Consider the following 25967-nt stretch of genomic DNA (forward strand, 5'->3'; position numbering starts at 1 on the left):
GTTGTGTTGACCTTTGAAAAAAAGTATTTTTCTTTTATGGTAATATTGATTTTCACCATAACTTAAATAGATTTTACTTTGTTATAGACAATTTGTTTTTAATGTAGAGTTTTTGTTTAATGGTTAGATTAAGATTTATAGTTAGGAGAAGAAATACTCGATTCTTTCCAATGAAGCTAATCCCATCATTTTTAAGTTGATTATTTAATTAATGCCTTCTTCAGTCGATGTGCACATCAATCTACACACTGATCAATGTGAATTTGAATTGCAGGAATGAGGGGTGAATTCTATAGTTTTCTAAATGGCCCAGAAGGTGAGGATGCCCGTGATCTTTATTATTCTCACTGTGGCCAGATATATCGATTTTAAATTTTAATTCTTTTTCTTATGTTATTGTCAGTATTATTTTTCAATTTCAGGTGATATCTATTGGACAGGGTAGCTGAGATAGTGTGGAGGGTAATAATCTTGAAGGCACAGGTATATGCAGTCAGTATGTATTATGTGTTATCCCAAAGCAGCAGAGTCATCTGGGTGAGCTTGGCTGTGGTTTACAGGGATTCCTTGAAGGAATAAGCAACGTCGTCAGTCACTGAATGGAATGATCATAAATCCAAAAGATGGGAGCAATACGACTGGGAAAAAGGGGTTATAACTGTGGGGCAAAAGCCTCAGAGATTTTTACAGGAAGGGGTAGGAATTATGTCTAGAAGGAATAATAGGGAGCAATGGATACCATCCTGAGGTATATTTGGTATGAGATAGAAACATAAAAGCCAGACTTAATACAGTTAGTTATTGCTGCACATGTTGGGCATTAGCTCTTGGGAATATTTATGACAGAGGAGAACTTGCTGGCCTCTGTTTCTATCTCCCTAGACCTACTGTGAATGCAAACAGTAGGATCCAAATTTGGAGCTTCGGCCTTGCCTGACAGATGATGATAACCTCACTTCTTGGGATAAAATCTACTTAGTGTGTGTTAATTTGGAAAATTTGAATCTGTAACTTGCCCAGTAAAAGGTGAAGTAGTGAAACTCAAGTGTGGAACTGCCATTCAGAAATGAAAGTGTTTATGAAGCTATTGAGAGCAGAAAGGATGGGTTGCCCTACTCACAAATCCATGATGAGAACCCAAGAACTCAAGACATTCTTAAATCATCAAATCCAGGTATAGAGAATCTAGATTAGTTTATAAACTTCTTGAGGTAAAAAGCAGAGTCTTTTTATAGCTGATCTCCAATGGATACTGCCCAGAACATAGTCAAAGTTTAAGCTAATGAGTTACCAGTCGTGGTCTGGAACTTACAGCTTGTATATATATTTATTCCATTTGGATATAGAAGAGTGAAAAACAAATATTTTCTTATTTATAAATTAAATTCTACAAGAATATCATATAAGATCATATTCTCCATAAATCAATATCTAGTATTTAATATAGAATCTGTTCATTGCTCTTTATTTGACTTTCCTGGTGGGATTATTTTAAAATTAAGTTTTATGAAATGATTAGCATAAGTTGCAAATGCACGCAAAACTGTTTAATTATTATTTTTAAATTATTGTATTGCTTTATCAAATCAACAGAAAAACTATTAAATAGTTGTTTAAGATACTTTTAAAAAATGTCAGTAATGATCATTAGTTAAAGCAGTCTAAGGGATATATATATTTAAAACCATGTACACTAATGTCTAAAAGGAGAATTGACTAAAGTCACCTGAATATATTTTCTTAATATTATTATTTACAGAGTTACATGAGAAAATGGACATTTAAAGCAACATCTTATACATCCTACCTTGGGTACAAAGGCTGTAATAAACATTAGTTATAAAAGAAATATATTTAATTACAATTATTTTTTATTTAAAACCTTTTCTTTTGTAGAGTCATAGAAACAATGAGTTTTAAATCAGTATGTGATATTTTACAAAGCATTTCTAATACATATTCTGCTTTTAAAAGCATATGTTTAATGTTATTATTAGGGAAGAGATTCCATGAGCTTATCTCTATCTTATGATGAATTATTTTATAAATTCTATATTTTAAAGTAGTGGTTTAAGAAGTTTTTTAGGTTTTTTTGATAATCTAGAATTATATCCTCTTAAAATATTTGATTTTCACCTGTCTAAATGAGTCTTTATTAGTCTCTTCATTAGTACTCTTTCCCATTCAGACACATTCAATAATATTTAGCCATTTCATATTACCTAATTATCAGGCTGTGACATTGTTTATTCGACTGTCCTGTGTCTATATGAAGCATTTTATTTAAATGTGCTTAAAATGTTGGTTTCATTTGTTCAGTTATTGCTATTTTTACCAAAATAAAAATTTAGCTACCTTGTTATTTATGGGTGGAGTTTGCAGTTCTAATTTGATATGGAATAACAGTACAGTCAAATAATCTCAGGGTTGCTGGGTTGATTATTAAACAGATTATTAATATGGATGAAATTTTTGAATCTGCTCTTCTGTGGCTTATGTTGTTATATATAAATATAGCTTTAGGGTATTAAGTGTAGTACCTAGTGTCTTTACATTCTTCATGCATACTTACTTTTCAACTTGTCAAAATTTTTAAATATTAAATTCTATTTCAAATACTCCGTGATGCAGGCTGAAGGCACTGAATCATTGTAAAATATTACATTTTTATTGTATAATTATTTAAAATGTAACTATGAAAACCAATACCATTGTAAATTATATATTCTGGAACAATTCTGTGCTATGTAGGGTGGGTGTGCTTTGTTTACCTAGAATCAGCCTGTTGAGTAGCATTCTTCACACCAGGGTACATATCAGGGACATGTTGACACCACATTTTCCAAGGGATAAACGAGTGGGGATAGCATCAAAGGAATCAAATTACATTTGTATGCTTTCCTACAATTGATCTGCCTGAGAACATATCCAAGGTTATCATAGTAATTCTTCTATGTTATGAGATAAAGAAGTGTCTTTCACACATCTTCAAATTGCTAGAATGCCAACCAAAGAGACCAATAGGCCTTCCTGTCCTATCTTGCATATGTCTGCTAAAGGAGAGGCATGGTGCTGATACTCAGGTGTTCTGTGTCATGATGGGATGTTCTGAAGTCAGAGATAAGGTAGAGTGGGGAGATGGGAACAATGGCAAGTTTCATTTAATGATTTTGCCTTTTATTTAGCTGAATAATGTGAAAGAGTGCATTGCTCTTGAGGGACACTCCCTTGAGAGCAAAACAGAAAGAACATCCATAGGAAATACTGAAAGCTAAAAATGGCTTTTAAAAATTTAAATGTAAGCAGTTCTTTTCAGTTATTCTCAATATTTGTTCCTAGGAAGTGTCACTGGTTTGAAACTACTTTGAAACAATCAAAGCAGTGTAGCTTAGTGACACTAATTCTTTTAAATATAACTGGGATATTTCTAAGGCAACCAGACTGTTAAAGATGCATTGAATAAACCCATGGATGTCACATTTCTGTGATTCATTTCAGACTAATTCTGTATTGTTCAAAAAGAAATTTAAAACCTACCTTATGTAATTAATTATATTATGAAATATTTAATCTAACTGATGTCAAACCTTATCATATTTCATTTAATATAAAATGTTTAATATTTTGTACCTCCTATTGACAAAAAATTAAATTATATACTATTTGCAGAACCAATTCACTCTGTGCATGTGTATATATATATATATATATAGATAGATAGATAGATAGATAGATATAGATATATATAGATGTGTGTATGTATATATATACATAATATATTATGTACCATTTATTCATTATATGTTTTTTATTATATGTATTTTCTACCTCTTACTAACAAAAAAACCCCACTATATGCTAGCTGGCTGCTCAATAAATATATATATGTAAATGTATAGATTTAATATATATTCTACTTTGCCTACAAATTATAAAATTTTATCATGATATCTAACAAAATTATTGGAGTTATTTCTTTTATATTTGCAACTTTAAAAATTATTCCCAAAGTAAAACATCAAAATGTGGTATCCCCCTAACATGCATATTTCAGGAATATCAAACTTTTAAAAATACTCCTAGCTCCATAAACAACTAAAAATTTTACTTATATGGTACCTGACATTAGTTCAAGTAAAATAATGTGCAGTGGAATATTGGTTTGTCTTGTTTTCTAACTTATTGTAAAATAAACGTATTACATTAAATCCAAATAATTTAAATATTTTCATCTACTTTTAATAACATATCTTCCAAATATGTTGCAAAATTTATTACTTTCATAATAATTTCCTCAAAATACACACTAAAATTTTTTTTGAACTGAAAAGCAAAATTATATTTTTTTGAAAAAGAGTAAGTTTGATTTACGTGAGAAATTTGAAAACAAAGGCTGGCTTTGCCCATTAGTTAACATGGCAAACATTTTCCATAAATTAAGTGAGCGGCAGCACCAAAGTTTAGATGAAATATACCTAAAGCAAGAACTACAATTGAAGCATAAAGCAATATCATTTTATCCTAAATTATTACATTATACAATTTTTATTGAGTTATAATTAACATACAATATTATATTAGTTTCAGGTGTACAAAATAGTGATTCAGTATTTTTATGCATTATGAAATGTTCACTGCAGTAAAACCAATTACTATCCATCACTATACAAAGTTGCTACAAAATTATGGACTATATTCCCTATGTGTACATTACATTCCTGTGATTTTTTTGTTTTATGGCTGGAAGTTTATACTTCTTAATCCCTTTCATCTATTTCGTCTGGCCCTCTCCCCCCACCCCCCACCCCCCAGCAATCACCAGTTTGTTCTCTGTATCTATTGGAATATAAAAAATAAAATAAACAAACAAAACAAAGCAGAAACAACAAAAAACAGGCAACCAAATTAAAAAATGGGCAGAGGAGCTAAATAGTATATTTTAAAACGAAGTTAAAAATATATGTCTATTCAGCATAGGCAGCTTAGCATTTTTCTATTTCTTTTTCAAAAAAAAGATACTGGTTTCTCACAAACCTAATATGATTTTTCTTTCATATTTCTATATTAACATTCATGTGATGAGGACTTTTCAGATTATGTAAACATTCATAAAAGTATAATTTTTACTGGGGATAGAGCTTTTTAATTTTTTGTACTAACATTTCTAAGTGCAGAGTAATGGATATACTTATCTCTTTTTACAGTTTATTCTTACTTAAACCTTAGTCTATAATAAGTCTGTATATAAGAATAATCATTACAGCATTTATGTTCTTTGAAATATGTAATTTTAGGAGACAATAATAGTCTCTTAACAAGAAATTACATTTTATAATGTCACTTTCTGACATCTAGCTTTAAAGTTAAGAAAGAATACTTTTATTCCTTCGGACCCATACATACACATTTTTTGGGGAAGGAAAAATTGATCTTCAATTTTAGGGACATGGTGGCCTTATGAGATATATACTTAATATATATATGGTGGCCTTATGAGATATATACTTAATATACTTGCCTTTGTGGAAAGAGCCAAAATCCCCTGTACATTATGTTGAATTTACTTGCTTTCCAACTACTTGCTCTTTGAACTAAGGAACCATCTTGAAGTTTGAACAGGACCCAAATATGAAGGCTGATAGTCTGTGAAATTGTTCCTGATGCATGCCAATGGCAGAGGAAGAAGCTCTTCTTTACTTAGAGCAAAACAAATTACATTCTACTTATAATCGCATTTTAAGATTTCCCTAAAGCCCCTGGGGTTGAAAAGAGCCCAGTAAATTTAAACTCAGTTCTTTCATTGTGTGTTTTTCTCACTTTATTGAAATCCACCTTAGCTCTTTGCAGTCAGGGTGAGTAAGGAAGAACCAGGGAATCTGAGCATCATAAATATTCAAGACTTTAGGATTAGGCCATTCAGAAGGTTGTATCACGTCACTGGGAGTAAGATAGATGGACATGTTTCTGTGCCAGAGATTTCATTACATCCATCTTTGCTGGCAGCTTCGGTGCCTTACCCCAGGCAGAACTTTAAGTGTCTGAAAAATACTGCGAGTGAAAAAAAGAGGGAGAATGGAAAGGTGACTAAACTTGTTAAAAGTCGTAGCCTCAGAATACTGGTTACCAGGTTGGCCCTAGTAACACTGTTAAGTAGATACATTAATCTTTGGACTACTCCTCTAAATAAGTCTAGATTAAAACTCAGCTCCATAACTGCACTGCTGCATATTGCCCTCAGGCTGCTCAAGGAACTCATTGCTTTATCTTCTGGTTGTCTTTCCCAATATTAATCAGACCTGTGAGGACAAGGGGCAAAACGCAGAGAGAGCAGACAGTGGGGCTTGGTGATGGGATCAGAGTGAAAAAGGCTGAGGAGAGATCTGATGAATGATCCAGAGACTTACTTCTCTAAGGAGTTGCAGCTGTAGTGAACCCTGGGTCCAAAAGAGCTCATTTCTATCAAGGCAAGCAAACTGGAACCAGAGTGATGGAAATAATACTGGTAACACTGGAGCCTGAAGGAGCAAGCCGATGAAAGCAAGGGATTAAATTTTGGTGCCAACATCATGGAGAATAAAAAGGCTGAGACAAGACTTCCCTGGTGGCACAGTGGTTAAGAATCTGCCTGCTAACGTAGGGGACGTGGGTTGGAGCCCTCGTCCGGGAAGATCCCACATGCCGCGGAACAACTAAGCCTGTGTGCCACAACTATTGAGCCCGCGTGCCACAACTACTGAAGCCCGGCATGCCTAGAGCCCATGCTCCGCAATAAGAGAAGCCGCCACGATGAGAAGCACGCGCACCACACCAAAGAGTAGCCCCCCACTCTCCGCAACTAGAGAAAGCCCACGTGTGCAGTAAAAAAGACCCAGCGCTGCCAAAAATAAAATAAATTTAAAAAAAAAAAAAAAAAGGCTGAGACAACTCGACTCAGGCCCAACCATTTTAAGTAGCTCCTGTTGGAGCAAGAATAATCTCAAGGTTGCTGCATTCCTATCTGGAAATAAGATTGGGTGTGTAATTGAGAAGCCTGTGAATGAGAAGCTGTTAGGTTTATATGTATTCCAGATTCTTTTCAACTCTGTACGTTCTGTTTTTCAAAATCACGAGATTTTGGTCTCTTGTGGAAAAAAGTAAGTCCAGTTAAGACATCATTGGAATCTGATGCACGGAGTTGAGAATCACTGGTAATTTTTCTGTTTTTCTTTTCTTTTTTTTTTTTTTTTACTACCTAACATGTAGAACAAAAGAAATAGAAATTTTGAACCCTTTCAAGTTAGGTGGAATAGCATATCCCACTTTTAAATCCTGTCCCAATATTTTTCTGTTGAAATGAACATGATATTTGACTGTCAATATTTTATTATAGGCATAATTGTCAATTATATATGTCAATTTATAGTTGACATATTTTATATAAACATCTGTGGATAAGTTAAGGCAAAGTATTAAAAATGTGCAGTGTTTTAAATTTTATTATTATTTAGCTTTGCAGTGTTCCAGAAAAACAATATTTAAAAACTGTAACTTATTGGCACCCATATTGATCACTGTGGAAAGAAATGCTTTAAAAATGCATTGGTGGGCTTCCCTGGTGGCGCAGTGGTTGAGAATCTGCCTGCCAATGCAGGGGACACGGGTTTGAGCCCTGGTCTGGGAAGATCCCACATGCCGCGGAGTAACTAGGCCCGTGAGCCACAATTGCTGAGCCTGCGCGTCTGGAGCTTGTGCTCCGCAACAAGAGAGGCCGTGATAGTGAGAGGCCCGCGCACCGCGATGAAGAGTGGCCCCCGCTTGCCGCAACTAGAGAAAGCCCTCGCACAGAAACGAAGATCCAACATAGCAATTAATCAGTCAATAAAATAAATAAATCTTTAAAAAAAAAATGCATTGGTAACATGCCTTTAAGTTTCCTCCATGTCTTTTCATGGCTTGATAGTGTATTTCTTTTTAGTGCTGAGTAATATTCCATTGTCTGGAGGTACCACAGTGTATTTCTTCATTCACCTACTGAAGGACACCTCGGTTACTTCCAAGTTTTAGCAATTATGAATAAAGTTCCTTTAAACAAACAAAAAAACAAAAAAAAAAACCCTACTACCTTTTGTACAAGTGTTGCAGTTTACAATACCTTTCACATACATTTTTTTTTTCACATACATTTTTAAATTTCCACAAATAGTAAAATTCTGCAACTTTCTCCAGCATTTCTAATAGAAAGTAAAAAGGTTGAGAAATGCAACATTTTACCGTCCCAAATTTTCAACCACACTCATTTTAGTGTTTAAATCATTTGTACATCGTGTCTTAAAGAACAGGTGAGATACTATCCACCACAACTTTCTATATTGTGCAAGAGTTGATAGCTTATAATCTTGCTTAAACATTTATTTTTTAACTCAGTATATATTTATCGAGTGGTTAGTATATGCCAATTATTATTGAAAATTTACTGTGGAACAATATAGACATAGTTTTTGCCCTCATCAAATTTAGAATTTAGTGAGGGAGACAAGTAATAATAATAATAGCCAATATTTTACATGATGCTTATTAGATATCAGGTGCTGCTCTGAATCCTTTACATTTTAACTTATTTTAATCCTCATGTAAATCTATGTGGTAGGTATTATTATTAACCTCATTTTACAAATGAGGAAGTGAAGTTCACACAACTAGTAGGTATGAGAATTAGATTTGATTGAAGCAGATTGACTCAAGCATTAGTTATCGTAAACACTAAGCTGCATTTTAATACATGCCAGCGATGACAGTATTTTTGTATAGATCTTTGAATAGCTTATGTATGTCTAGATTTTCCTAACGAAATGCATTTTTAATTACACTAGAATACTCTTGATCTATGCCATCTTTTGTACGACAATTATTCAAATAATCATTTAATGACCATTGCAATCCACAAATAATGAATACTCTAAATAATACTAATTTTTAATTTTTTCTCAGCAAAATAATACATTATTATATCTGCTTCTCTTGTTTCCCAGCACTTCACAAGTCTAGTGCTGAGACTAATACCTCTCAGAGACATTGGACTCTAGCCCAATTGCTTATTTGGCATTGGACTTTAGGAAAACAGCCTGATTTAGGAGGGTATATTTTTTGGTTATCACCGTTGAGTTATAAAGGATGAAAACCAGAGTTTAAATTCTTTGAGTTCCTTTAATTTAAAAAAGCATTAAATTGAGTTATTTGTAGTGAGGTGGATGGACCTAGAGTCTGTCATACAGAGTGAAGTAAGTCAGAAAGAGAAAAATAAATACCGTATGCTAACACATATATATATATATATATATAGAATCTAAAAAAAAAAAAAAAAAAATGGTTCTGAGGGACCTAGGGGCAGGACAGGAATAAAGACGCAGATGTAGAGAATGGACTTGAGGACACAGGGAGGGGGAAGGGGAAGCTGGGACGAAGTGAGAGAGTGGCACTGACATGTATACACTACCAAATGTAAAATAGAAAGCTAGTGGGAAGCAGCCGCATAGCACAGGGAGATCAGCTCGGTGCTTTGTGACCACCTAGAGGGGTGGAGTGGGGAGGGTGGGAGGGAGACGAAAGAGGGAGAGGATATGGGGATATAAGTATACGTATAGCTGATTCACTTTGTTATACAGCAGAAACTAACACAACAATGTAAAGCAATTATACTCCAATAAAGATGTTTAAAAAAATAATAAAATAAAATAAAGCCCAGCATGATGAAGTATTGGTGTTAGAATGGGAGATGAATAACAATAAAAATCTAAAAGGAGACTTCTACTCTTTTCTCCACTTCTCATATTCACACATACTTCCCTACAGATAGTGAGAAAGGGGATAGGGGAAAATCAGGACTAGTGAAAGAAGTCAGAATACACTTCCCATCTTCTATGGAAGTAACTTGCCCCTTCTCCTGAGTGTCCCTCATATCATAATGGACAGAGTAAACACTAGTGGAGAAATGATACATTAGGTAAGGTTACCAATAACTCAGGAAAACAAAGAGATCCTTTTCATTGCTTCCTGACACATTGAGCTAACTGTCACTCTTTCTCCATTTATTTTTCCCTTCTCCAGTTATCAAAATTCAAATTGACAATTGTACCTTTAAGGACCTTGGACAGTCTCACACTTGGATTGAGATACTTTGACCTCTGTGCTTTCTAAGCCACAAAACAATCTTTGAGGTTTACTGTTACCAAAATGGCTTATCATTCCAACTAGAATCTGTTGCTGAGACTTATCATGTTCTTAGGTTGGACTCTCTAACCTATTGGCAAAGCACATACATTTGGAGGTAAATAATGACTACTTTGACCTTCTTTGTCCCTTGTATCCAGAATTGGTTCAGTTTAAGTGAACTGTTCTTAAAGAGTGCAAAAGGTTAAATGAAATTTTTTGCTACTGTACATTACTGTTATATTGCATAAGGTAGAGGCATTTACCTGTCTATAAAATTATTGAATAACTAGAAGATAGTATTAATATAAGAAATGTTATTTTTCTTTGAAGTTTGCCATAAACCATAGGGCAATAAATTTCTATTTACTGACTTGACTATTTTACATTTAATTTTCCATTCTTACACAAATAGTTCTCTGCTGGCAAGAGTAATTGAGAGTAAAAAATTAGGCATCATCTGCTTATGAGAAAAATATCCTTCTGAAGTCTAAATTGGTATCATGCTGTTACTCAGTTGGGCAGGAGCCTGAGTGGTCATCATTTCCTGGCTAAAGTGTAAGGAGACAGAACTAGCACACTGTGTAGAGGCTACATTGGATTCTTTGGACATCTGATAGCCAGAGACAGTGACAATAGTGATGTAGTACAATCCCCAAAGAAAATGTAATGTTGCAATAAAACATGCAGAGACATTTAATTTATCCTTAAGTTTGAATTGTAGGGGCAGAAAAATTTTCCTTCTTCCTGTCTAGGTTCTTTGGCTGGTCTAATAATTAAATTGATATAAGACAGATTAACAGGAGAAAAATAAACATTGTTCATACATACGGGAGCCCCATAAAAATATGAGACTCAAAAGGCAGCCAGGTAATTGAGACTTATATATAACAGCCTGAGCTAAGGAAAAGAGGAGGGGTCTGAGTATACAAAAGGAAGGAAGGCTCTTCACAGGAAGGGAGAGTAGACGTTTGAAAAACAAAGAGTGTCCTGTTATGCAGATAAGTTTCTTGGTATCTCTGGTAATAGCTCTCTCCTTGGTACAGGCCCCCTTTCCAATGTAAATTTAGGCAGTTGAGGGGAAGGTAAAGAGCTTTTCCTGCTGGGCTTTGATTGCATTTAGCTGAAAAATAACCCTTATGCCAAAGAGACATATTTTGAGGTAGTGAAATCTGCTCCCCTTCAGAATCATCAGAAATAAATTTCTTTTGTCTTCTACAAGCAAAGAAATGTATGTGTGTATGCCTTTACAAGGTTAGCTGTGCTTGTCTGCACTTACCTGTACGGAGATACTAACAGTCTTCAAGTGATCATCAGTTAAAAAATAGTTGATGCTGTTCCTGCAAAACAACGTCTATGTAAGTCATTATATTTCATTGTGAGCTGTAGAGATTTGTCTGTGTGTGCGCATGCGCGCGCGCCTGTGTGTAGGTGTGTGATTTAATCCACAACTCCCACTTATAAGAGATCTGAGTGGATCTGCCCAGAGCAGTTGGGCTGTCTTAGTTTATATAAAGCTGAAGTGCAGAATCAGGAAAATAAAAAGTTGGGACTATATTCTTGAGACTGTGAAATTGAGCAGGACCCTGGGGGAACTTTCGAGGTACAAAAGCCCCAGCCCCGAAAATTCTGAAAGAGTAGAGGAATCTCAACACGTGTTTCCTGCCAGGATCCTTGTACCCAAAGCACAGAATCCCCAGTGCCTGCTTTTGTTGATGTCTATAGAAAATGCTGGCTGGTCTGGACACATTTGACCCAAATTCCAACTGTGCACGAAAACTTCAGAATATTTTAAAAATCCAAATATTTTTTCTCTTAGGAGCAGGAAGAAAACACTCCTTGAAAGGGTGTTAGCGAAGGGAGGTGAGGGTAGGGAGAACCTTAATTTGGATCCTCTTTTAGTTGAAATGCAACCTTTAAGAGACTTTTGACAACCATAGACCAGAACTTTATGTAAATTTCTTCCCTATCTATCAGCTGTTTTTGGAAGAAAAACCCATCCCTGCAACCACTTCTTAAAACTGTCTTGATTTTTCAGCAATTTAAACTCTAATGTAGTTCTGTGTAGAGAATGTCACTGTAGTTTTGGGTGTATAAGTGTGTGGGTGCTGATAATTTTGTATTTTCATTGGGAGTGGAAAAGGAAAACAATTCAAGGTGAAAAAATTATTCTTAAATATTCATTTTTATAAATTTTATTAAAGAATTTTGTTACAACAAAAAAATAAAATAAACACTCTGAAATATAGTCATCATTTTTAATTTATTTTTATTGAAATATAATTGATTTACAATGTTGTGTTAGTTTCAGGTATACAGCAGTGATTCAGTTTTATATATATATATATACATGTTCCTTTTCAGATTCTTTTTCCTTACAGGTTTTATGAACTATTGAGTATAGTTCCCTATGCTATACAGTAGTAGGTCCTTGTTGGTTATCTATTTTATGTATAGTAGTGTGTATATTGTTAATCCCACAAGAAAAATCTCTAATAAACAACCTAACCTTACACCTGAAACAACTAGAGAAAGAAGAACAAACAAAACCTAAAGTTAGTAGTAGGAAAGAAATCATAAATATCAGAGCAGAAATAAATTAGAGATGAAGACAACAATAGAAAAGATCAATTAAACTAAAAGCTGGTTCTTTGAAAAGACAAACAAAATTGATAAACCTTTAGCCAACCTCATCAAGAAAAAAAGGGATAGGGCCCAAATCAGTAAAATCAGAAATGAGAAAGGAGAAGTTACAACCGACACCACAGAAATACAGCGGACCATAAGACACTACTATAAACAACTATATGCCAATAAAATGGACAACCTAGAAGAAATGGACAAATTCTTAGAATTGTGCAATCTCCCAAGACTGAACCAGGAAGAAATAGAAAATATGAACAGACCAAGTACTGAAATTGAATCTGTGATTTAAAAACTCCCAACAAAAAGAAGCCCAGGACCAGATGGCTTCACAGGCGAATTCTATCAAACATTTAGAGAAGAGTTAACACCTTCCCTTCTGAAACTATTCCAAAAAATTATAGAGGAAGGAATACTTCCAAACTCATTCTATGAGGCCACCATCACCCTGATATCAAAACCAGACAAAGATACCACAAAAAAGAAAATTACCAGGCCAATGTCACCAATGAACATAAAAATTATCATTTTTTAAAGTCTAATTCTCCTTTACTTTCATCTATTTTTATTTTTGCTTAAGTGAAACTTATTATGAAGTGTAACCAACATTCCTGGACTTACCTCCCGCTTTAAGGTTACCTGCCTTTCTTGTATTTGGGGAAAAGTGGAGGGAATATGTTTCCCTCCTGCCTTTTCCTGAGTGGTGATCTGCATCCCAGTCTTTTTGAGATTTGTCTTCTTTCACTTTATATTTTTCCCCTCCAGGACGGATCCCTGCTCATTACAATTCTGGTTATAATCTAGAGCTCATTCCCTTTTGGTCGGCTGCTGCTGGGTGCACAAGAGCTAAGGCTAAGGGGAACCAAGGTTTCTTCTACTACTGTTATTTTTTCTGTTCTGTGATGTGCAAGCTTTCACCTACCTACCTTGCAGGAAACCCCACCATGAACCAACATGGATTGTCTAATTCCATAAACCACCACCTTGTCTAAACAGTGTATTTCCCCAGTTAAGTTAGGCTAGGAGGCTCTGACAGGATTACCCAGGCAGAATGGCCTTTTGAACCTAATCCTGAAGAAGATTCTAACTCGTGTCTGATCCTCCTGTATGAGTTCTAGAATCTCTCTTTTATTCCTCTGAGTAGCCAGTGGATATCTGTGTAATATAAACACACATACACACACATACACACACACCTCTAAAGGAAAAATATTATTCTCAATGACAGATTTAAGGCCTTTTTCAATCACAATAGATGTAACATTTCATATAAATTTTTAATATTGAAAATTTCGTCCCATTTCTATATTCAAATTAATCCCTATCAGGAGTAAGAAATTATTTCTTAAGGATGATTCCCTTAGCACATGCAAAGACTACTCTAAATCTTTGGCATTTTACTTACTTTATCAGGCTGAATTATACAAGGCCCCAGTCTTCTCCATCGCTTGTGTTTGTTTAAATAGGAGGGAGGAAGCAGAATGGTATTGGCAGGGGAGAATTTTGAGGGTTTTTTTAAATTAACTTGTAGAAGATTTAACCCTGTAGATGACCTGAAAAGGTCATTTGCCCACCCCTAGGACCAGACAAGTACTGTCTAAAACTAGTATAATGTGAGCCACATATGTATTTAAAATTTTTTGAGTAGCCACATTAAAAAAATGTAAAAAGAAAAATATGAAATTAATTTTAATAACATGTCTTATTTAACCCCACATATCAGTCAGGGCTCAACCAAAGAAGCAAAAGTAGGAAATTATGCAGACATATTTACATATTAAGACATCTATTACAAGGAATTGGCCTGTGTGATTGTGGGGACTGGTTGAGCAAATGAGAACCCATAGGACAGGCAGTCAAGAAGTGAAGATCATGGGCAAGCTGGAGCCCACGGGCATGGACCAACGGTGTCATCCACCCAAAGAATTTCTTCCCTCTCCCAGGAAACCTCGAACTTGTTTCTGAGACCTTCCAGTGGAATCAGACAAGCCCACGCAGATGATCCAGAACCACCTTATTTAAAGCTAATAAACTAGGCATTTTAATTACTTATGCAAAATACCTTCACAGCAACTTCTAGATTAGTGTTCATTTGAATGATTTGGGATAGTAGCCTAGCCAAGTTGACACATAAATAAAACCATCACACTCAATATGTCCAAAATAATATCATTCTGATATGTAATTAATATAAAAATTATTAGAGATATTTTACATTCTTTTTAATATTAAGTCATCATAATTCATTATGTACTTACACTTATAGCACATCTCAATTTGGACTAACCACATATCATGTCTTTAATATGTACACATGTCTAATGGACACTGCATTGGACAGTGTAGGCCTAGACAGTGACAAAGAGTGATTGGACTGGCGCTCTAAAGATACAAGTTCCCAACAGGAGTCATTTCACAATATCTAAAGACATTTTTTATAGTCATGACTGGGGGTGGGGATGGGGTCTAGAAGCATCTAGTAAGTAGGGATGCTGCTAAATATTCTACAGGGCACAGAGCAGCCCCACTCCACCTCCAAGTAACAATTTCCCCAATCTAAAAAGTCAGTAATGCTAAGATGAAGAACCATGCTTTGGAGTAGGATTTGGAGACATAGGGAGGAGATTAATAATAATAATGAGGAGGAGGAGGAGGAGGAGGAGAGAAGAGGGAAGATGGATGTTTCCTAAGCCCTTGGGATATCTTTCCTTGTACCTTGAAGCCTTTTTTTCACAAATGTAATTGAATATCTTAACTCTTTGGTATCTCCATTGCCATTTTCAAGGTCAAGGATGGGATAAGGGTAGAGGAGTGGCCTTATAAATAGTATGACTGATTACTGGGGAAAATGAGGGGAGGAAATCTTCACAGTGGTGATTATCTCTTTAACTGGTGAATGAAAGTCAGTAACTGTCTTTTCTGAAGATATTTAGGATTTTCCTATAGTTGGTCTTGAATTTAGACTTCTAGAAAAATTATAAAAATGCAAATTCAAATCTACAAATGGAGAATTTAGAATATGTACAGTAATTAGCACCATCTCAGACCATCTGTGGAATAAAGTTGTGATAAATAAATAAGTAAAACTCATTAGCATTTTTCTAAGAAAAACCATGGTATTTAAGATTAAGTCACTTTTCAGAGGTAGTAATCATATTTGTAAACTCTAATCTCAAATTTAGTTCTATCCAAATTAACTGCAAATTCAGAATTAACTTTATTTTCTAAGCCTTGGCAATGTATGTTTACTGAAACTAGCAGCAAACTGAATATATTTGTTAAAACCTGATATTTAGAAAAAATGTAACAACTAACATTCTATGAAATGTGTCATATCTACATGCAGTAATTATTGGTTAAATGCAATGCCAAATTCTGATTATAAACATAGCTTAGAGTCAATACTTCTGAGATATATTTCCTATTAGATAGTTGTTACAGTTCATTTCACAAATTCTTTTTTTTTTTTTTTTTTTTTTTTTTTTATTAATTTATTTTATTTTATTTTTATTTTTGGCTGTGTTGGGTCTTCGTTTCTGTGCGAGGGCTTTCTCCAGTTGCGGCGAGCGGGGGCCACTCTTCATTGCGGTGCGCGGGCCTCTCACTATCGCGGCCTCTCTAGTTGCGGAGCACAGGCTCCAGACGCGCAAGCTCAGTAGTTGTGGCTCACGGGCCTTGTTGCTCCGCGGCATGTGGGATCTTCCCAGACCAGGGCTCGAACCCGTGTCCCCTGCATTGGCAGGCAGATTCTCAACCACTGCGCCACCAGGGAAGCCCCATTTCACAAATTCTTAATTTAATATGTAAAAACTAAATCTTCCTAAATCTAAATGACATTTTTTACTAAGGAGTCTTAATATGCATTGAGAGTCATTGAAATAAAACATAATTATAATTTGTGATCAGATTTAGCACTGAAAACAGTGGCAACATTTATTGATTTAAGTTGTTAAGCTTTTTCAATAACTAAAATTTAGGTAACTCCAATTTTTTCCTAATTTCAATAAATGAGGGATTTATGTGGCAATATGTTACAATGACTCTTTCCTTTTAGATACCTTTAAATTTGTTGGCTAAAATAATTTAGACTTCATGCTGGAATTATAATGTTTCGGTCATAGCTATGATTTATATTTTGCACATTTTCAAAAAGAGTTTTTAAAAGTATATCCTATTTTTTCCTAGAAATACACAAAGAAAAGACTGAAAAGCAGGAGAAAACTGAAAGGAAAATACAAACTAAAGGTAAGTGTTAAATTTTGTGTTTATTCTTATTTTTGTTCAGGATATATATTTTGTATATTTACATGAGAAAATGGAAAGTTTTCATCTTTAGTGCTCTTTTGCTTTAATTGTTGATAGTGTTTAAGTAAGTTTACTTCTAAGTAAACCCCAGGTATAAATATATAATATTTAATTATTGGAATCAAAATAACTTCAAAATGTGTTACAATCTTTCAGTTATTTATTGATGCAGTGGGCTTTTGCTTACTGAGATAGTACCACAAACATATTTTTTGACTTATTAGCAAACATTTTTCCTTCTTTAATCAGTTAATATAATAGATCAGAGTTCAATTTTTTTTAACTTGAATTTTTTTATGCCATGCTATACCTTTAAAATCTTTGTCATAGAAATGCAGTCATTATACTAGCTCACTGAAGACTGCTATGGCCCCAGAGCTTGCTTACGCAGCCTCAAGGGGTAGATGGGCAATGACAACATGATGATTAATATCCTTTTCAACTCAACTAAATCTAGTAACTGAAATCTTGCATTAGAGGGATATTACTAATGGCCAGCAGTGTCTTGCTCATCTTACAAGCGTCACTTTTCTAGGAGTGACCCATGTAGTCATAAAACTTAAAAAGAAAACTCACAGGAAGCACAAACATTCAATAGGACATGTTTCTAAATATGCCCAAGTTTCCCCAATGGTCAGTCTCACATGATACTGGGTGAGTTAAGGCAAAAGTAAAAATCTCATTATTCCTGTATTTGTGTGATACAGCTGAAAATGAAAGAATTTTCCTAGGATAAAAATTGAATGTTGTCTAATATTTATTATGTCAAATACTGACTAGTACAAAATTACCTGCACAGACATCAAAGTTGCAAGTAATAGTTTCAAATAATAGAAGTTCTAATTAACCTGAAATTATACCAATATGTGAATCTACATTAAAATACCATGTTTTCTTTTTTTAATATACTTCATGAACTTCCTCTTTGTGAAGAGCTCAAATCATTCTGCAAATATTATGTCTTCAATCCTAATGTTTGAATTAGTTCCAGATTGGTCAGCCAATCCTTATACAACCAGGGACAATGAAGTTTACTCAACTGAAACCTATTTATATTTGTACTTAGGGAACTAATGTCTTATTTCTGTTCCCTTTCCCTTTTTTCGTTCTTAATTCCTTTGGTCAGGGAAATTGGACACAGCTCTTGGGTATGGATTGACTAAGCTAGCCATCACTGAACTGGTTATGTGTTTCTATCTGCTGGAGGTTAAACAGAAATTCAACTGGTTGCACATGACTGGGGAGTCTGCTGTTTTATCTTGCAGACTGTACTACTAATTTAATAGCAATGCTGCTGGAGTGGATGTTGTGATGCAGATGGTACCATTTGCGTTTTGGACTTGGCTCTATTAGAATCCTGCTGTTAAAGACTGAGCAGTGGGCTGTAGAGTGGATTTATTAAACTAGTGAGTCTTGCATAATTAAAACAGTGAATTTGGCTGAAGTTTAAAATAAATTCCTCAAAGGCTGGGCTAGAGATTAGTACCTGAATATATTTCCTGAATAGATCAAATATAGTTTGGGAAAGTGAATGTTTCTCAAGAAAAAGAAAATGGAGCTTCAGCTGTTCAACAGTGAAATGGGCTTCAGAGATACTTTTTTCCACAATTTTTTGTGTGAATATGAACAAAAGAGTTCATTTTACTGCTTAGTTTCCTCATCCAAGTAGAATAGAATAATGCCTGCTTTCTATTCCCAAGTAGTTCAGTGAAAATAAATGTGGTTTTATAGCTGTTCCTATGTCTAGATAAATACATGTTTTCTCTATGCCACATTCTGTCAGTTATGGTTATATATGATGGATAGTTAGGAATATAAATTGTTATCAAAGCATTTTGAACTCTTATAAGAAAAGATACACTATATCCAAGGTAATAGTAGCCCGAAATGATTATAGACAAGCCAGCAAATATCAGAGTATAAAGAGATCTATTATGCAGAAGCTGATGTATTAACTTCTATTGCACAAAATGTCTTCATCCTCCCGTATTCTTTGTCCTGAAAATTAACATCACGATTCACCCAAGTTATTCAAGCTAAAAAGCTAGGAGTCATTTTGGCTAGTAGTGGTACTTAATCCTGACTGGACTTTAGAATCATCTGGATAGGTTTAAAAAAATATATTCATGTGCAGATTCCATCCTGGTTCCATTAATGTTTGGGAGGTGAGGCTAGAATTCAAGTCAACCTCTTCAGATGAGTAGCCATCTCATTAATATTCGCAATTTAACACCTAGCCTAGAGTTCAAGTATATCCCACAGAGGTTCTCTTTGACCAACCAGTATGTTAACATAACATACCTGTATGTCTTTAGGTGGGATCTGCACCAATCTCCTCCACTCTCATCACTACTGGAGTAGACCTTGATTTATCTGCTTTATCTCTGAAGGCATTTGAGTTACAATCCCTGCCACAGACTTGTTGGTCACTTTCAATACCAAAGTCCAATCCTGCATGGCCCTTTGTCATCCTCTCTCTTAATTATAATTTAGTCTATTCTCACCTCTCCTCTCCCATTACTATCCCCTCTACAGTCATCTCCCAATTAGGTTACGACAGTTACTTCTTAACTGATTTCCCTGCATTAACCCCTGAAAGCCATGCTAATCATGCTCAGGGCTTAAATCCATTTGTTGTCGTCACAGTGCTTTAGAGATAAAAGCCACACTGTCATGACATAAAAGGCCCTCATCATATGATCACTGATAGATAGCCAGTGATCAACTTTGTCCACTTTACCACTTACCTTCCCTACTCTGCAACCTCCTCATCAACCCCCTCCCTTCCCAACTCTCCCCCTGCTCCCCTCACCACCTCACTCCACATCCCACCAACACCTCCCATGCCATAGGCAGGCCGAACTTTTGGGCAGTTCCTAAGCCAGCACTGCTGCTGTCTCATAACTCTGTGCTTTTATATACCTGTTCTCTCTGACTATCGGCCACTTGGCAGGCTTCTGCTCATTTCTTTGATTCTCAGATGGAACATCAATTCCTTCAGTAGGCCTCCTTTACTGTCCCTCACTCTGTGGGCATTCAGGTACTTCCTCCATGCTACAGTTACATCCTTGCTTTCAGCCTTTAAAGCGTTTTGACACCAAATTTTAATTGCGAGTATATTGATCTAGCTCACTGAGGGCAGGAAATGTGTTTGTCTTTTTATATGTTCTAGGTTGGTGTTGACATTTACGATTGTGTGTTTCCTTATTCGTGAACAAAGAGATTCAGGCTCAGTGGTCTCTCAGCTTCCTATCAGCTCTGAATTTGTGTCCTTATATTAAATTAAAAATCATTCTAATATCTAGCAAAGTGCCAAACAGATGAAACGCACTCAATGCATGTTGAAATAATTAATGAATTAATTAATAAAGCATTCGTTTTCTCTATTTTGTTAATATTTACTTGATTTCTATGGAGAACTTTTCCTTGACAATCTGTGTTTATTTTCAAGTGTATATAATTATGTGGCTTTAATTGGGCCATTGTAATGTCAAATTTATTTGGTCAGAGGCAATTGAAGAATTTGACAGTGAGCTCCATATTAAAACAAAAACTATCTGTAACATGTAATCAGAAACACCCACAATAAATGTATAATAGTAGAGGTTAAAGTAATACAGATTAATTTGGACAATTTGGAAAGTGCAAAAAAAGAAAGATACAAGCAAAACTCAGTTCTCCAGAGAAAAATAGTAATTATTTTTTCACTTTCCTCTGCTTTTTCCCTCCATGTAGTTACTCTTTTATTGCATATTGTCTTGTTTCTTTTTCAATTGCAAATTTTATTGTTGGTTTTGGGCACCGTTTAGGCTTCTATTTAACAATTAAACATGTCAGTATACTCGTAGAACAGAGTAAACCAGAAAAGACTAGAACCTGGTGATAAACATATAACTAGATGAGAGAATTTTGTCTCTCTAGGACGACTCCTAGACAAAAGGAGGGCCTTTTAGGCATTCAGAACAATAGGTGTCTGCTACATCCACCTGGGTTATCAGGTGTTTCGCTGAAGAACTGACCTCAGGCATAGTGAGGAAGTTTACACGGCAGAGCGTGTGCTGATGAATGGCATGTAGTTAACATCTGAGCGGGCCAGTTGGTGGGAATGGGGGAGTGTCCTGGCAGACAGATAGTGTAAATAGAAAAACTTGCTATAGCTGTTAGGCAATAATACACGTTAATTTATTTATTGCACTTACTTTGTGCCAAACACCATACTGGGAACTAAGAATGCAAAGAAGAGTAAGACCCAGTCCAATGAGAGATCTAAAAACCAAGTACACAGTCACGTCATCACGTGGTGGATACTCCACAAAGAGATGTCCTGGACGAGAGATGCTGTTTGAAGAGACATCTGGCTGCCCTAGTCGCTGAGTAGGTCTGACCTCAGTTTTCTGGAAGGGCCTTAGTTTGGGATTTAGGTGTGCACTCTGGAACTTAAAATGGAAGATATGATAGCTAGGTGAGGGGTCGGTCCTCAAGGAACCAGGTGGGAACTTGGTTAAAGGAGCACAAGAGAAGCCCGGTGACTAGTGTTAGTGTTCGTTTCCTAGGGCTCTTGTAACAAAGTACCAAAAGCTGGGAGGCTTAAAATAACAGATATGTATTGTCTCACAGTTAGAGAGGCTAGAAGTCCAGAGTCAAGGTTTTAGCAGGGTTGGTTCCTTCAGAGGGCTGTGAGGGAGAATCTGCAGGCTTTTCCCAGCTTCAGGGGTGTTTGCTGGCATTCACTGGCTTGTAGATGAATCACTCCAGTCTCTGCCTTTACCTTCAGATGGTGTTCTCCCTGCATCTCTGTCCCTTCTTGCTGTGCATATTTGTCTCTGTGTCCAAATTTCCCCTTTTCATAAGGACACCAGTCATATTGGATTAGGAGCCCACCCTACTGACCTGATTGTAACTTGATTACCTCTTGTAAAGACCCTATTTCCAAATAAGATCACATTCTGAGGTACAGGAGGTTAGGACGTTGGCATATCTTTTCTCGCTAACGTAATTAAACCCATAACAGTATCACATGCACAAAGTCAGCGGAACATTTTTAAAAAGGGTTAATAGAGAACAGTCATCCTGATTGACTGGTTTAGGATCCTTTCTGAGAAACAATTATAGGACCGGAATCATAGGCTGGCAAGGCATAGGGCTGAAGATGAGACTCAAAAGCCAAAGAGGGCAGGATGTTAAAATGTATCTAAATATCCTGGAGCCTCTGTGAAAATGCTCTCAAAGCCCACAGGTTAATTGAGTCAGCCTGTGTTGTATAAATTTACTTTTGCCTTCTCTCAGCTGTACTTAATTGTCTCCTTAAAGTACAAAATGTATTTTATTCTCTTCTTTGGCTGCTCTGAGTGATAAACCTGGAAAATGAGAACAGAAGGCCCTATACAAAGCTATGTATCTCCTCCTGCATAGCGATTGTTCACTTATGAGGAAATCATTATGGTTCTGACTATGGCCACGTAGCCCCAGGTGAAGGGGAAATTACCCATACAATTAAATCAGACTTGAAAGTAAAACTAATCCTTCAGAATTAAAAAAATCTATTTTGTGATTGAAAGCATAGGTATCAGATGAGCTTTGTAACTTTAGGTAATTTGCCTAATCTTCACTTTAATACATAAATAAATGTATTTTTATTATGAAAAAGAAGTGTGTGCATTATTGTAGGATAGACTGTAGATAACATGCTTGGCGAATCTAGTCAGTACACTTCGGCTCATAAGAACAAGTCTGCACAGGATGTGGGATGGACAAGGCAGCATAATCTTGTGGGGAGAGTACTAGTTTAGCAACATAATAACTGTATTCTTCTTCTACTCTGCCATGGACACTTATGCGGCTGTATTTTCTTATCAATGGACAAAGAACTTCAGGCTAATTGATCTCTTAGGTTCCTATCAGCTCTAAAATTGTGTACTTATATTAAAGTAAAAATGATAAATTCTTCCTTTAAGAAGAATGAATAATACAATCTTTGAGAAGTTTATCTACTCAAGAATGCTTTTCTACTGAGTTCATCATTATCATATAAAGTGTGTAGATCATTTTGTCTTAGCACAGAATGGAAATTCGACAAATTGAAATTACAAAAAAAGAAAAAAGAAACACAGAGATATACACTAACCAAGAGTACATCTGGCATTCTTGTTTAGTGGTGGCTGAAGGAGAATTTTTTTTAATGGTTTAAAATGAATAGGTATCTTGCTCTTTCATAAAAAATGATGAATTGAAACATGGGTGTATATGAATTTTATGAAACTGTTTAAAATGTTGACCTGTTTAAAATTTATAGACCACTTCAGGGCTAATACCTCTCTCAACAGCAGTGCCAGAAATCTGAGGAATAGAGAAATTAATTAAAAGAAAAATCAGCAAAATCTATTACAGGTAGCTGTGCTCCCCAAAGTCTTTTCTAATGCAAAGGTGTAGTTGTTACATGCTTATCTATCCAATTCCTTTGGCTTCAGACACTCAAGCTTAGTCCAGTCCAATAGCTCTGACGTCAAGTATGAGGTTCCAGAGTTTCACTTAATTAAATTTTCTTGCTAACCATCAATTGAAGAATAGAGTAGCCTATCCAAATCAGTACTTTAAAACTTTTGATGCCAAAACTTTTGAGTTTTGAACTCAGAGCAGAGAGATCTGCAAAGGATTCTGACAACCTGGCCCCTAATGCCTGCTGCTTGGCCCCTTGCGTGTGTTTTGCCTGATAAGAACCCAGGGTCAGGCGCACTCTGAGCTCTGATACACTTCAGAAAAGGACACAGAGCCCGCCTGGGGGGTTGCCAGGGCCAAGAGCTGTGAAAGCACAGAGTGCAACTGGCAGAGTACTGGAGAGGGAACATATGGGGAGGGCGAGAGACGCGCTTCGGAGTTGAGCTGAGCTTAGTGTTCTGGCCGGGGGGAGGTCAGAGTCTGGGCAAGTGCGGGAGCAGCAGGGCCACGCCAGCTCAGATGCCAAACATCAGGGCCGTTCCAACTTGTGTATTCCATTTGTTTTTAATTATCCGCATGCCGAAGGGAATTTTGTTTTTTGTAAATAAGGATGACAAACAAATGAAGCTCTAGCAGGTGCAACAAGCTTATTTTGTCCTGAGCTAAAACTATCCTAGCTAAGATGTAACTTACCAAACAGAGCTGGTGACAAGGAAGGTACTTTTTTCTTCTTTCATGTGAAAACTTCTGTGAGTTCTAAGCAAAGAGATGCATGAGCAAATGTAATTGTTGCAGCAAATTATTTTTGTTTTAGAGGGATTATTAAGGCAGTTATTGATGGTGGCACTATTTTGATAAAAGCAATTTCAAAGCTTAGTGTTTGAGCTCAGTCTTGCCAAAGTTTGAAGTTTCCATCCAAGAAGCTTCAGTGGCTCCCTGCCATGTTGAACAGCTCCCTAGAGCATGTGGTCCAGCTGCTTCACTAAGCAGTATTATGGTACCATTTCTGAGGAGGATAATGAAATTCCAGCATACAGCACTGTGTCTGTGAATCAAAACTTAGACTGCGAGGAACCGGATTTTTCCCCAGGGTAACAGGAATAAGGCATTAATATGCTAATTTGAGCCTGAATTCAGACCCCTTGCTCTTTTGATTTTGTATTAATTCTCCCATTTATACCCATGCACACGTCAATCGGAAAATCCTTTAGTGGAATGGACAACCAGCTGTCGGAGGTGGCTGAGGTCTGGTCCTTCACAGAGGCAGAGGCACAGATTAGGTTTTCTCCTGGGGGTCTTGCCAATAAGGGTTTCGAAAGCACAGCTTATCTCATGCAAACTTCCTTTCCCCTAGAGAAACTTTAAAAGAGGCTTTGTTTTCGCCAAGATTTTCTTTTGCTTTTCAGCTTAATTAATAGTGATCCAAAGGAACCAAAATAAGCTATCTGTGGTCATGTGTGAGTGCTGATGTCCTACTCTTATTTTGTGAGATTTTTATATTGAACTTAGAAACTTAGAAAACCCAGAAGAGCCATTGAATGTGGAAAGGAAAAATAATGTCTAGATGATCTATGATTGTTTTTTCTCTTCTGTTTTTCACTGAGTTTTAATTATTTAAGAAATCTTAGCAAATTGTAAAATATTTAAGTGATTGGAAGCAAGCAGTGCGTATTATATCCATACAAATCATCAGTAAATAGAATTGTACTAGAAGATGAAAATAGCTCTTCTTATAATATTTTAGAATTTCCCTTGTTCAAGAATATCTATTAAGAGTCCACTGGGAGTCAGACACCATGTGATGAGCCAGGATACAAAAATAAAATAATACGGCATAGCCCCTAAAGGGAGTTCACCTTCTTGGGAGTCAGATTTATGAACAATTGCTGTATTATTACTTAATTGATAAGATAGAATTATGCACATGGTGCAGTTGGCATATGGAATAAGTAGAGATCAACCAACCCTCTGCAGAGGAAGAGGCATTTGAGCCAGGACTGAAAGGGTACATGGAACAGAGGAAATGTGGGTGTGGGAAATCTAAGTGAAGGCACAAGCAGACAGAGGTGCAAAGGCATTAGGAGGGCATGTGGCATGTTTATGGAACTCCAAACATTTTGTTATAACTGGAATGTAAAGTTCAAGGGGAAATTCCTGGTAGGTAAGATTGGATTGATAAGCAAATGTCAGATCAGTAAAACAATGCAATATTTTTATATTTGATATAGCACCTACCATGTGACAGATTACCATGCTAAGCAATGAGGGAGATACTGACACTTGTATCAGATCAATGGTATGATCAGATTTTCATGTTAGAAAGGCTACTCTGAGACTCAGAAAAATCAAAATCTAAGTGTTCAAGACACTATTCAGGATATTAGTGTAATAATATTTAT

General features: G+C 35.8%; 1 protein-coding gene and 1 long non-coding RNA gene across 15 annotated transcripts in view; one reads left to right on the forward strand and one right to left on the reverse strand.

The window, feature by feature from the left end:
- Positions 1-25967, forward strand: part of TRDN (triadin) — a 376317-nt gene that overhangs the window by 89094 nt on the left and 261256 nt on the right. For all 14 annotated transcript variants that reach the window (XR_014267283.1, XR_014267284.1, XM_082474630.1 and 11 more), the window contains exon 5: positions 17014-17073. Coding sequence is in view for 12 of the 14 variants with exons in the window: in XM_082474630.1 (XP_082330756.1) it covers positions 17014-17073 (60 nt within the window). In the remaining 2 variants the exon portion in view is untranslated. The remainder of the gene's footprint in view (positions 1-17013; positions 17074-25967) is intronic.
- LOC309666977 lies at positions 8-16286 on the reverse strand. Its single transcript, XR_014267442.1, has 3 exons — positions 7899-16286; positions 3836-7586; positions 8-3533 (listed from the first exon to the last, which is right to left on the reverse strand). It is a non-coding gene; the product is annotated as an uncharacterized lncRNA (long non-coding RNA).

This window comes from Balaenoptera physalus (genome assembly GCF_965194825.1).
Source record: "Balaenoptera physalus genome assembly, chromosome: 9".
Taxonomy (NCBI): domain Eukaryota; kingdom Metazoa; phylum Chordata; class Mammalia; order Artiodactyla; family Balaenopteridae; genus Balaenoptera; species Balaenoptera physalus.